The sequence below is a fragment of the Mobula birostris genome, chromosome 23 (assembly GCF_030028105.1).
Source record: "Mobula birostris isolate sMobBir1 chromosome 23, sMobBir1.hap1, whole genome shotgun sequence".
In the NCBI taxonomy this organism is placed as follows: Eukaryota; Metazoa; Chordata; class Chondrichthyes; order Myliobatiformes; family Myliobatidae; genus Mobula; species Mobula birostris.
The window spans coordinates 38,282,061-38,295,612 of record NC_092392.1 but is presented as its reverse complement, the minus strand read 5'-3'; the positions used below and the strand labels follow the sequence as shown (position 1 = coordinate 38,295,612).

The 13,552-nt window shown below is 39.2% G+C and overlaps 1 protein-coding gene across 4 annotated transcripts in view; it reads left to right on the top strand.

The window, feature by feature from the left end:
- tbc1d22a (TBC1 domain family, member 22a) overlaps window positions 1–13,552 on the top strand; it is a 335,257-nt gene that overhangs the window by 35,909 nt on the left and 285,796 nt on the right. For all 4 annotated transcript variants that reach the window (XM_072241880.1, XM_072241879.1, XM_072241878.1 and 1 more), the window contains one exon: window positions 3,722–4,053. In XM_072241880.1, coding sequence (XP_072097981.1) covers window positions 3,722–4,053 — 332 coding nt within the window. The remainder of the gene's footprint in view (window positions 1–3,721; window positions 4,054–13,552) is intronic.

The following is a 13,552-nucleotide window of genomic DNA, read 5'->3' as shown; positions in this document are numbered from 1 at the left end:
CCTAAGGTAGAAGGAGATGAGTTGTACAGCTCTCGCTACATGCACATGCCGTTCAACTCTGAGTGATTATGCAGAAAGTTTGAAATTAATAACTCATCAGGGGTGATTGATAAGTTCGTGGCCTAAGGTGGAAGGAGATGAGCTATTAATTAAGTGTGTAAATGTAGGTGGGGACTATGTTAAAAAATAAATGTGCTAGGTTTTCGAAAATTGACTCCTTCTATCTTGGGCCACGAATTTGTCAATCACCCCTCATAAAATTTATTATCAGAGTACATACATGCCACCACACACAACCCTAAGATTCCTTTTCTGTGGCATACTCAACAAATCTATAGCATAGTAACTGTTATAGATTAAACAGGAACAAACTGTAAATGCAGATATAAATAAATAACAAGCATGAAATACCAAGATAAGAGTCGTTAAGTGAGTGTAGTTATCTCATTTTGTCCAAGAGCCTGATGGTTGAGGGGTAGTAACTGTTCTTGAACCTGGTGGTGTGAGTCCTGAAGCACTTGTACCTTCTACCTCATGGCAGCAGCGAGAAAAGAGCACGGCCTGGATAGTGAGATTCTTTGATTATGGTTGCTGCTTTCCTGCGGCAGTATTTCATGTGGATGGAGGGTTTTACCTGTGATGGACTTGGCCATATCCGCTACCTTTTGTAGGATTTTCTGCTCAAAGGCATTGATGTTCCCATACCAGGCCTTAATGTAACCAGTCAGCATGCTTTCTGCCACGCATCTATAGAAGTTTGCCAAGGTTTTTGATGACATGCTGAGTCTCCGCAACTCCTGAAGAAGTAGAGGTGCTGTCATGCTTTCTTCACAATTAGATTTGTATGATGGGGCCAGGACAGGTTTTCTGAGATAGTGACTCCCAGGAATTTTAAAGTTATTGACCCACTCCACTTCTGATCCTCTGCTAATTACTGGCTCATGGACCTCTGGTTTCCCTCTCCTGAAGTGTACGATCAGTTCCTTGGTCTTATTGACATTGAGTGAGAGACTGTTGTTATTACACCACTCAGCCAAATTTTCAATCACTCTCCAGTATGCTGATTCATCACCACCTTTGATACAGTCCACATCAGCAAGCTTGTATATGGTGTTGGAGCTGTACTTGGCCACTTTTCTGTAATATATATAGGGTCCATGACCTTGCTGCTGCAATCCTGAGATTAGAGCCTTGGAGTTCCTAAGTAGCAATCCTGAGATCACAACCCTGTAGGCCCTGTCCTTTAACTTAGCATTTAACTCCCTGAACTCACTTTGCAGGACCTCACTACCCCTCCTACCCATGTCATTGGTACCTCTGGCTGCTCACCTTCCCCTATCACTACAGCTCACCTATTTTCCCCCTTCACTTCTGAGCCCCAAAGCCAGACTCAGTGCCAGAGTCCTGACTACTGTTGCTTTCCTGTGCTAGGTCATTCTTCCCCCAACAGTATCCAAGGTGGTATCCCTGTAACAATAGACAATAGGTGCAGGAGTAGTCCATTCAGCCCTTGGAGCCAGCACCACCATTCACTGTGAACATGGCTGATCATCCACAATTAGTACCCTTTTCCTGTCTTCTCCCCATATCCCTTCACTCCGCTATCTTTAAGAGCTCTATCTAACCCTTTTTTTTGAAAGAATCCGGAGAATTGGCCTCCACTGCCTTCTGAGGCAGAGCATTCCACAGACCCACGACCGTCTATGTGAAAACGTTTTTTCTCAACTCTGTTCTAAATTGTCTACCCCTTATTCTTAAGCTGTGGCCTCTGGTTCTGGACTCCCCCAACATCGGGAACATGTTTCCTGCCTCTAGCGTGTCCAATCCCTTAATAATCTTATATGTTTCAATCAGATCCCCTTTCATCCTTCTAAATTCCAGTGTATACAACCCCAGTCGCTCCAACCTTTCAACATATGACAGTCCCGCCATCCCAGGAATTAACCTCGTGAACCTACGCTGCACTCCCTCAATAGCTAGAATGTCCTTCCTCAAATTTGGAGACCAAAACTGTATACAATATTCCAGGTGTGGTCTCACCAGGGCCCTGTACAACTGCAGAAGGACCTCTTTGCTCCTATGCTCAATTCCCCTTGTTATGAAGGCTAGCATGCCATTAGCTTTCTTCACTGCCTGCTGTACCTGCATGCTTGCTTTTAGTGACTGATGTACAAGAACACCTAGATCTCGTCGGAGAGAGCACACCCACTTCAACTCTGCTTCCCACTCCCATTCAGATACGTCCATATGTGGCCTCCTCTACTGCCATGATGAGGCTAAACTCAGGTTGGAGGAACAACACCTCATATACCGCCTAAGTAGTCTCCAGCCCCTTGGTATGAACATAGAATTCTCCAACTTCCGGTAATTCCCTCCCCCTCCCTTCCCCTATCCCTATGTCACTCTGCCCCCTCCCCCAGCTGCCTACCACGTCCCTCTTGGTTCCGCCTCCTTCTACTACCCATTGTGTTTTCCCCTATTCTTTCTTCACTCTTCCTGCCTATCACCTCCCTGCCTCCCTTCCCCCACCTCTTTATCTTTCCCCTTACTGGTTCTTCACCTGGAACCTACCAGCCTTCTCCTTCCCACCCTCCCCCCACCTTCTTTATAGGGCCCCTGCCCCTTCCCTCTACAGTCCTGACGAAGGGTTCCGGCCCGAAACGTCGACCGATCTTTTCCACTGATGCTGCCCGACCTGCTGAGTTCCTCCAGCGTGTTGTGAGTGTTGCTAGATCTCGTTGTACTTCCCCTTTTCCTAACTTGACTCCATTTAGATAATAGTCTGCCTTCCTGTTCTTACCACCAAAGTGGATAACCTCACATTTATCCACATTAAACTGCATCTGCCCACTCATCCAGCCTGTCCAAGTCACCCTGCATTCTTATAACATCCTCCTCACATTTCACACTGCCACCCAGCTTTGTATCATCTGCAAATTTGTTAATGTTACTTTTAATCTCTTCATCTAAATCATTAATGTATATTAATGCATACTGAGGGGAATAGCCACAGGGGTACTCTGCACTGGCTACCTCTCCCTTTCTTCCTCTTGACGGTTATCCAGTTACCTGTCCTGCACTTTGGGTGTAACTACCTCCCTATATGCCCTGTTAGCCAACCCCTCAGCCTCCTGAATGATCTGGAGTTCATTCATTTCCAGTTCCAACTCCTTAACACAGTTTGTTAGAAGCTGCAGCTGGATACACTTCTTGCAGATGTAGTTCTGAGGGACACTGGAGGTCTCCCTGCTGTTCCACATCTGTAATAGGAGTATTTAGCTGTCCTGCCTGGCATCCTCATTGCTCTAAGTGCACAAAGATAGAAAGAATAAATAATTACCTTTGGCCTAGCATTTCCTTGCTAAAGCTTTGATGAACCAAAGCCTCAACTTCCTACTCCAACATTGGCCCACGGGACTGTGGCATGCAAAATATGTCACATTTGCTTCTTTCAAGCTCTTTTTCCAAGAAATCTGGTGTCTCCTCAGGACCATGGGGTGTAAATGATGGAAGTACTTTGAATGCAAATATTACAACATATAGTCTGGATCTAAAAAGAAAAATCATGCTGCATTGAAAAGCATGCAATATTTATGATTTAACAAAGTTAAATAAGTAAGATAATGAACATCTATGATACACTAGTGAAACTGTACATTGTCATTCTTGTTAATTAGAATATTGTAACAGTGTATCTAAAATTATGTTTCTTGGTCAACAGTATACTCAAAGCAAATTCAAAGCCTCTTTCAGTGTCGATGAGGACAAAGAAGGTTACGACTTTCCAAGAGTTTGAGAGTATAACAAGTGATGCTTGGGATGTTGGGGATGATGACGATGACCTCTTGGCGATGGCTGCTCAAAATCTGAATACTGACGTTGTCATGGAAACAGCAAATAAAGTAATTCAAATACACAGCAAATTACAGGAACAGAAACAGCAGGACAAACCAACAGAGACAAATCCAGAGCAATTGAACGATTTGGAACAAGCAGACAGCAAAAGGGAAAATGTGAAGTCTAATTCTGGCTTGGAGCTTGATACGTCAACAGGTAACTTTGAGTTCTTTTAAATACTATTACGTCTAAATTGAAACTTTGTGAAGTGGAAGATGTTATGTTTCCTTCCATGTGTTTCTCCAAAGACTGGGCTTACTTGGGCTCTTGGCTTCCAGTGGAGCATAGGCCATTGATGATCACCCATCTCCCTCGTCCTCTGAAGTTGATGGTGTGGTTGAAGTTCATCAATGCTTCTGCAATCCATTGCATGCACTGTTCAGGGGATCGGCCTATACAGCTTCACCAGAGCCATGTTGGTCGCCCTTACCGGCTTCCACTTCTCACAATGGGGACATAGGGTTGGGCTTTGAGGTGCTTTCTCTAAAGATGCAGGCCTCATTTTCTTCAGAATGTAGGGTTTGGGCTGTAAAATCATTACTGGGTGAAATGAATACTGAGTAACTGAAAGCAGTTATAGTTACTTATGGGCATAAGAGACTGGACTTAATTCACAATTGACCTTCTTTACTGCACATTTAACTCCTACAATCTGTTAAATCTAGATGCTTTAATATCTGCATTTTCTGAAGGATGTTTGCAGCTATAGGGCCTGCTTTATTGAGCTTTTAATGTCCTTAGCTCAAACATTTGCAATTGTTGTTGTTTTGACTTTTTTTTACAAAATAAACTTTAATTTTTTTTATTAGACTATGAGGAGGCAATTCTGTCTTTTGGCCCTGTACTGTCTGTTTGTCCCATTTTGCTCTAATTATGGAACTAAACAATTCTTAATACTTGTGTAACAAAGTTAAATAAGAAGGACAATGAAAATCTATGTGTGGTGAGGTGGAGATGCATCTCAACCAATGGAGGTGTAAGGCAGTTCTTCCCTCCGCCAGCCTGCAGGTCACCCTTGGGCAAGGTGTAGCACCTGCTTAGCCTCCCCTCACCCAATCTGCATCACATGAAGCCATAGGAGCAGGTAGTGGATGATAGTATGAGCAGCTGGTGCATATCACAAGTCCTGGTTCTGCGACCACTCTCGCCAGGCAGACAATCTCTGAAGAGTATTGATAATGGCCGGGGTCACCTGTCTAGTAAAGGTACTTCCCAGCAGAAGGCAATGGCAAACCACTTCTGTAGGAAAAATTTGCCAAGATAATGATCACCTATGTCATGCAATATGGCACATAACGGACGTATGAATGTAAATCTGTAACACTGAGTAACTTTACATTGTTATTCCCATTCATGTAAAGGTTGTTCCAGCACATCTAAAGTAATATTTCTTGGACAGCTGTCAGAACAATCACATCTATCTCATTTCCATCCTTCTTCCTCTGTCAGCTACCGCACTAAACCATTTTTTTCTACAGCCCAACAACAGGAGAGTTAATTTGCAGTAACCAATGAAACTATCATGTCTCTGGATGTGGGAGGAAACAAGAACGCCCAGCAGAAACACACATTAGAATGACATGCAAACTATGCATAATAACACCCAGCTTCATGGTTGATGGTGGATCCCTGGAATTGAGAAAGCAGCACTAACCACTATCTGTTTTACTGTCAATACAAGTTACAGTAAAAATATTTAAATCATGTTTTAAGTTAATTATTGACTACAAGATTGCATTTTTATGTTAGAACAATTTTTGAAAACCACTGATCCAGTAGTTCATCATCCCACCAGCGAGGGATTAGTCTTTCTCAATGTGACTGGAAGAACACTATGTGGAATATATCTGGACATTTCAAACCAGTTTGTTGTTCACACAGACTCTCATAATACATCTAAAATGTACCTGCAAGAGTTGAATTTATTTAAAATTTGGTATATTTTTCGTTAACTAAATTGAGCATTTTTACCCTCATGGTCCAGAAGCTATCAGTGGATAGCATCAGAAAACTTAAGTTTACAATGTAAAGCATTCAGAATGTTGCTCCCATTACTCCAGCCCATCTGGACAATGTTTCTCAGCCTCTGCATGCCACTTTGGCTGAACAGAGGAGCACTTTTAGCAACAGACTAAGACAACTGCACTGGTCCAAAGAGCGCCATATGAAGTCATTCTTATCCTTAGCCATCATGCTCTATAATGAGTCAACCCATGGATGGGAAGTGATTACCCCTCCTGTTAGACTGTTAGAGGGTACTATTTATTCTTTCTACTTACCTTCTAATATTTATATATCTGTGCACTTGTAATGTTACTGTGACACTGTAATTTCCTTTGGGATCAATGAAGTATCTATCTCTCTAAAAGGTGTATGGGACACAAATAAGGGTAGTAAGTTGATTTTTTTTTTTTGGTTGATTGGAGTCCTGCCTTCTGTAACTCCCGTGCTCTTGTTTTTATTTGTAAGGGAAGACTAACAAAAGGCAGTAAATAATATCAGAATTACTGTGTGTCATTGAGTACTGAAACGGCAGTCTTGCAAATGTATTACAGATGGAAAGACTTTGGACTTCTGAGATATGGGGGAAGCTGAAATAATGTACTCAAATTTCTTTACCAACTTGTAGTTTTAAAAAAAAAATCACAGGGACATAGCAACTTGAATTTTCAGAAATGTGAGCTTCAAAGTTGGATATAGAATATGTGGTTTAGAAAAAGAATAGGCAAGGGTGTGACATGTTTAAAAATAAGGAGAAAGAGAACTAAAAGCATTAGGTGGCTCTTAAGACCTTGCATTTAAATATAAATGATTTTGATGAAAATCAATTAAATATTGAAACTAGTTAGTTATTTTTTTCTGTTATTAATCTTAGTTGGAGTTGCTGTACTTGTATTGGGTTTAAGATGATACCAGCTCACCAGGCAGGCTTTCTATTTTAAAAATAGCACAGCAGCCACAGGAGGAAGATGCTGCTTGTACTTGCAACCTCTCTGGATAGTTTGGTTAGGTGTCAGCACAAATGCCCTACCAGCTGGTTGGCCAAATTTAAAATTTGATAGTGGAGGGTTTTGTAACAGGGACAGATGGGGAGAAAACTTTTAGTTCAGTGGATATGAAGTGCAACTCACCTTTTCCAAGTATTCTTTAGTGAATAAGCTGGAGGACTTGGAGCTTAGCTTCAGAACATGCAGCTGTGTCTGTAATACATACAAAGCATACGCTTTGGCTCGTAGTGTTTGCCAACCATAATGCCAAATTAAAGTAATCCCAGCTATTTGAACTTTGTCTGTATTTATCCAATCCTTACGTTGTAAATTTTGCTGTCCTTCCTGTTTCCACCATTTCATCTGGCAGAGCATTCCAGGCATTTCCCACCCTGTTTAATAAAAGAAAAAACTAGCTTCATTCATCTCCATATCTTTAAGCTGTGAGGGAAAAATTTAAAGCTATTCCCTCTAGTATTTGACATTTCTACCCTGGGTAAAAGATTCTTTCAAATCTCTCCATACCTTGTATAATTTTATCGACTTTGTCAGGTTGTGCCTCCACTTTCAATACACCAGAGAAAAGAATCCAAGTTAGGCCATTCGTGTTGCCACTTTCAGGAATCTACTGACTTGTACCCAAGTCCTTCTGTACGTCAGTGCTCCAAGGGTCCTGTCATTTATAGCATACTCATCTTTTTTTTTTGTATCTGGTCTCCCAAACTGCAGATATTGTAGAAGTTAAGTAGTTTCCCATTTGTCCTGTAGATCAACTTCACTCCAGCTGGAAGCTTGTGGTAGGTGACCAGTAGCAATGCAATGGAGAAAAATATGGTATCATTGGGAGAATGAAGCAGACTTGCTTAACACTAGCCTTCACTCAATGGCTCAATGTGGATATGTAATTTAGGATCAATACTTGTATGGCAGCAGGTACAAGATGAATTTCTGCTGGCAGCCTAATTGAGAAGAATGCTCTATAGTCCCTCTGTAGTGACCAAATTAAAAATTCTTGTGAGCTCACGTAAAAAGTTGTTTGATGATATTCTGAGTATTTCATTTGGGAGTTGATGCATGGTATTCCTGTATGTTGTGCATGTTGATGGATGGAATCTACACTGTGGTTTGAGAAACAACTTGTCTGTCATATGAAGGCACCCAAGGAGGATCTTAATGATGGCTTAATGTGGAAACCTCTCTAGTTATCACAAGAGGTTTAGTCATTATTTGAAGATGGATATATTTATGGCATATGTGCGGTCCCCTGGCATATCCTCCCATTTCTGGCCATCGACGATTAGATCGTTGAATTGCAACCAATGTCCCTCTTTACCAATTTTTAGAGTTCATTGGAGCCATCTGCGCACCTCGTCTTGTTTTGTATTCAGTTGATTTATGGCCTTTTGCTTTTATTGGTCTTGAGTGCAAAGAGGTTGAATTGGAACGATTGCTGTGAAGTAGAGTCAAAGATGGCACATTTCGAGGGTGGAGTTACGATTGATTCTTTGAAGTGTTTTCTCCAGCAGTCATCTGCTCTTTCCACTGATCAGAATTTAAAAACACAATGGGTTTTCTGCTGAACCTCAGATTTCAGGTGCTTGCAGAATTACTGCTCAAGGTGTGGCAGTATTTGTAGCTCAAGGACACTCTGTGTTTGGTATTATTTTGCTCCCATACCTCTTGATCAATCTCGCCATTCCTGGTGTTTTCCAATTGGAAATGCAGAATCCCTTTACAGGCTGATTCTGGAGGATTTCAGAGCAGTCCTGGAATCATGGGTACTTCTCAGCTTTAGCGAATAAAAGGTTGTCTGTGAGTTACTTTCCTGTGGGAAATTCACAATTATTTGTGGCATTATTTCTATTGTCACCAGTGTATTGGAGGCCAGCTGATGGAAATGAGGAGACTGGCAGCAGTATATCTAATAGAAAGAACATCCACAGGGAGAGAACCCTGGACAAGGAGGCATTATTTTAAAGCGTGGGTTGGTCATTAAGTGACTTCTTCTCCCAGACCATATTCAATCTCTGGACTTCTTTGCTCCTGAATGTTTATGGAGGCTATCTTATTAATAGTGTTTGAGGTGCAAGTAGATAATTGCATTAAATATTTGGGAGATTGACATATTGGACACAGAGGAGGAGTTGAGGTCTAGGGAAGATCAATGATGATCATATTAATAGGCTTGAGAGGCCTAGTGACCTATACCTGCTATTTTTTGTGTTCCAGTGGTAGAGATAAAAATCCTTGAATTTTAAATGTACTAGTATAGGCACTTGATGCAACCTGCTACGCTCTCTATTTCTGTCTCCCTCTATTCGTTGACATGAGTTGTAGATAGTTGTGTGCAAGCTTCACAGTTCAGCATTCATGCATGCTTATCCTGGAGTTCTGAACTTCTGGAGTGATGTGGGGAAATGATAGTTTACTTCCGTCAGTTTAAACTGCAGGGGAAAGGTTGCAAAGAGGGGGTGGAAATGTCTGCATTAGTGTAGAATGAGATTCAATAAAAGTTTGTTTTAAGACAAAATATATTTGTTTTGGTGTAATCGCCTGCCTCTAGACCATTATAATTTAGCATTTCTGTGCATGTGTTGAATTGAAATTGGTTTATTATTATCACATGTATGGAGACTTAAGTGAAAAGCTTGTCTAGCATTCTCTCCATACAGATCATATCATTACATGGTGCATTGGGGTACAGTACTGTTAGGTTAATTGGTCATTGTAGATTGTCCTGTGATTCATCCATGGTGATATTGTGGTTTGCTGCGTAGTGTGTCTTGAAGGTCCAGAAAGGTCTATTCCACACTGTACTCCGCATTCTTTTATTGTTTTACCTTGCTTATTCATTTAAAGATAAAGTGTAACAACAACAACAGGGAAAGTACAGTACAGGAAAACCAAGCTGGTGGTGAAAGGGTATAACAGGAATGGTAGAATTACAGGAATTGGTAGAATCTAACCTTGCTGCTTGCTGGACTGTGCATTCAGTATTGTGCTTTGTTAATTGATATGATGCGAAATTGGAGTAGAAATGGTGTAGCAGTTTGTGATAGGTGATGCCCAATGGGAAACATAAGGTTTGAACTAAGATGTTCCCCAGTGTGCCTGCTAATCCACATGTTCTTCCCATGAATGTATTAGATTTTTTTGTATATTAGAGGAGATTTAAGCAATAAATATAGATTATGAAATTGAAAGATGTTGCTGATTTTTTTTTTTGTGGGGTGGAATTCTGGCCTATTGGTTTATTTCTTTTGTTTCTGGGACAGAATTTGTCATTGGAAAAGTAATGGTATTGGTGATGGAGAACTGACTTACTTGTTCAGGGAACTGGCCATTTTAATGTTGAGGGTTGGTGGTGATATGTTGAAATGCTGGAAATGGCAACAGAGAAACTATTGCAAGTGGATGCTGGTGGATTAGAAGACGGGGAAAGCCTGTTATGCTTTCTGCAAAGGAGGATAAGGGTGAGAGTACAATTTGGAGTGATACAGAAATGTCTATTCCATCTCTCTAAACCAAGGGTTCCCAACCTGGGATTCATGGACCCCTCAGTTAATGGTAGGAGCCTATGGCATTAAAAAAAGTTGGGATCTCCTGCTCTAAAAGATGCGGCCCTCATGTACAGGAGGGTAAAATGAAGGAATGTGGCATTGTTGGAGCAGATTTAGCTCACTGGAGAAGAGCTCAGGTGAGGGTATAGATTTTTTGTCTGTTATAAGCAGGTATGATTTGGAATGCACCACCAGATCAGTTCAGATACAAAATGTCACAGTAATATTTAGAAGAAATTTTATTTTGGTGTAATTAAAAAAATAATTGGAATGACATTGGGAAAGTCAGCCTAGCAGGTTGCTCTTACGGAAAGGTCAATGAGTGAATGGTGGTTTACTGCATGACTCAAAAATATATTAAGGGCACATTACACTGTGAGTAGTCCAAAACCACAATATTCTAGTTCATTCACTGATTGCATGGAAATGTGTGCAAAACAACACCACCTGTGAGATCAAAGTCTCTGACATAAGCTTCTCTATTAGGATATTTAACAGCAAATAGTGTTCCAGAAGTTGCTGCCAGTTTCACAGAATAAATACAACATGTGCTGACAGTTTTGTTGTGATTCCAACAGCAAAATTCCACTATATTTGTACTGCAAACTTGTTTACTTGATAAATGACAAATCATATAAAATCTAAGGCTTGAAATTTTTAAAGCATGACCCTGACAAACACATGCCACCAAAGCTTCAATAATCTCTCCTGTTTTCTTTCTTTTTCAATCTTTTTATTAATTTCAAAATATAGAAACAAAACATAGCAATAATACAGATAATATGAGATGTATTGTTACATTTAAAAAAGAGTAATTGCAAAACCAAATAGTGGAAATTACCAAAACTCCCATACATGTAGAACTGATCACGGATAATATAAAGCAAAAAAAAAAGGAAAAAGACAAAAAAAAAAGAAAAAAAAACCCCATCCCAAAAGAAAAAAACAACTAAACTAAACTAAAAGACTTGGGCAAAACTAACAACTTAAAAATGGAAAAGAAGAAAACCTCAGCGTCGACGCCTCCATTCCCCTCCAACAACAGCACAGAGAAATAAAACCAGTTTGGAAATGATCAAATTACATCAAATGAAAATGCTGAATAAATGGCCTCCAAATTTTTTCAAACTTAGTAGAAGGGTCATAAACTGCACTTCTAATTTTCTCCAAATTCAGACACACCATAGTTTGTGAAAACCAATGAAATACTGTAGGAGGGTTGATCTCTTTCCAATTCAACAAGATGGACCTTCTAGCTATTAAAGTAAGAAATGCAATCATCCTTCGTGATGAAGAGGTTAAATTATTTGAGTCTATCATTGGTAGTCCAAAGATAGCAGTAATTGGATGAGGTTGTAAGTCTATATTTAGGACCGTTGAAATAATATCAAAAATCTCTTTCCAATATTTCTCCAACAAGGGACATGACCAAAACATGTGAGTTAAAGAAGCAATCTCAGACTGGCATCTGTCACATATTGGATTAATATAAGAGTAATAACGAGATAGTTTATCTTTGGACATATGAGCCCTGTGAACTACTTTAAACTGTATCAACCTATGTTTAGCACATACAGAGGATGAATTCACCAACTGAAGAATTTTTTCCCATTTTTCAGTCGGTATATTAATCTCAAGTTCTCTTTCCCAGTCAGCTTTAATTTTATTAGAGGCATCAGGACATAAATTCATAATTATATTATATACAATTGCTATTACACCTTTCTGAGAAAGATTTAAGTCTAAGATTTTTTCCAAAGTGTCCATTGGATATGGGTGTGGAAAATTAGGAGAGACAGTAATTAAAAAGTTTCTAATCTGTAAATATCTAAAAAAGTGAGATCTGGGTAAGTTATATTTATTAGAGAGTTGATCAAAAGACATAAAACAGTTATCTAAGAATAAATCGCGAAAAGATATTATACTTTTGGTTTTCCAATCAAAGTAAGCTTGATCCATCATGGAAGGTTGAAAAAGAAAATTTGATATAATGGGACTTGCTAGAATGAATTGATTAAACCCAAAAAATCTTCGGAATTGAAACCATATACGTAAAGTATGTTTAACTATTGGGTTATTCATTTGTTTATATGATTTAAAAGAAGTAAAAGGAAGTAAAGTTCCTAAAACCGAATCCAAGGAAAACCCTTGTAATGAATTAGATTCAAGATTTACCCAGTGAGGGTTTAAAGATGCGTCCAAATCTTGTAGCCAAAATTTTAAATATCGAATATTAATTGCCCAATAATAGAATCTAAAATTTGGGAGGGCAAGTCCCCCCTGCTTCTTGGATTTCTGTAAATATCTCTTACCTAACCTAGGATTTTTATTCTGCCAAATATATGAGGAAATTTTTGAATCTACGTTATCAAAAAAAGATTTTGGGATAAAAATTGGAACCGATTGAAATATATACAAAAATTTAGGCAAAATGATCATCTTAATAGCATTAATCCGACCAATCAAAGACAAAGAGATTGGGGACCATTTGGTAAATAAAAGTTTAATCTGATCAATTAAAGGTAAAAAATTAGCTTTAAATAAATCTTTATATTTTTTGGTAATTGTTATCCCTAAGTGTATAAATGAATCAGTAACCAATTTAAATGGTAAACGTCCATAAATAGGTACATGCTTATTTAAAGGGAATAATTCACTCTTACTAAGATTCAATTTGTAACCAGAAAAGTTACTAAATTGAGCTAACAGATCTAAGATAGCAGGAATTGACTTCTCCGGGTTAGAGATATATAACAACAAATCATCTGCATATAATGATAGTTTATGTATTTCATTTCCACGGGTAATACCAACAATATTTGGCGAGTCACGGATAGCAATTGCTAAAGGTTCAAGAGCAATATTAAATAGTAAAGGACTAAGAGGGCAACCTTGCCTAGTACCACGAAAAAGATGAAAAAAAGGAGATCTATAATTATTTGTACAGACCGAGGCTACCGGGGAGTAATATAACAATTTAATCCAAGATATAAGTGTCAAATTAAAATTAAATTTCTTAAGAACATTAAATAAATAAGGCCATTCAACTCTGTCAAAGGCTTTCTCAGCATCTAATGAGATAATACATTCCGGGGTAGTAAGTGAGGG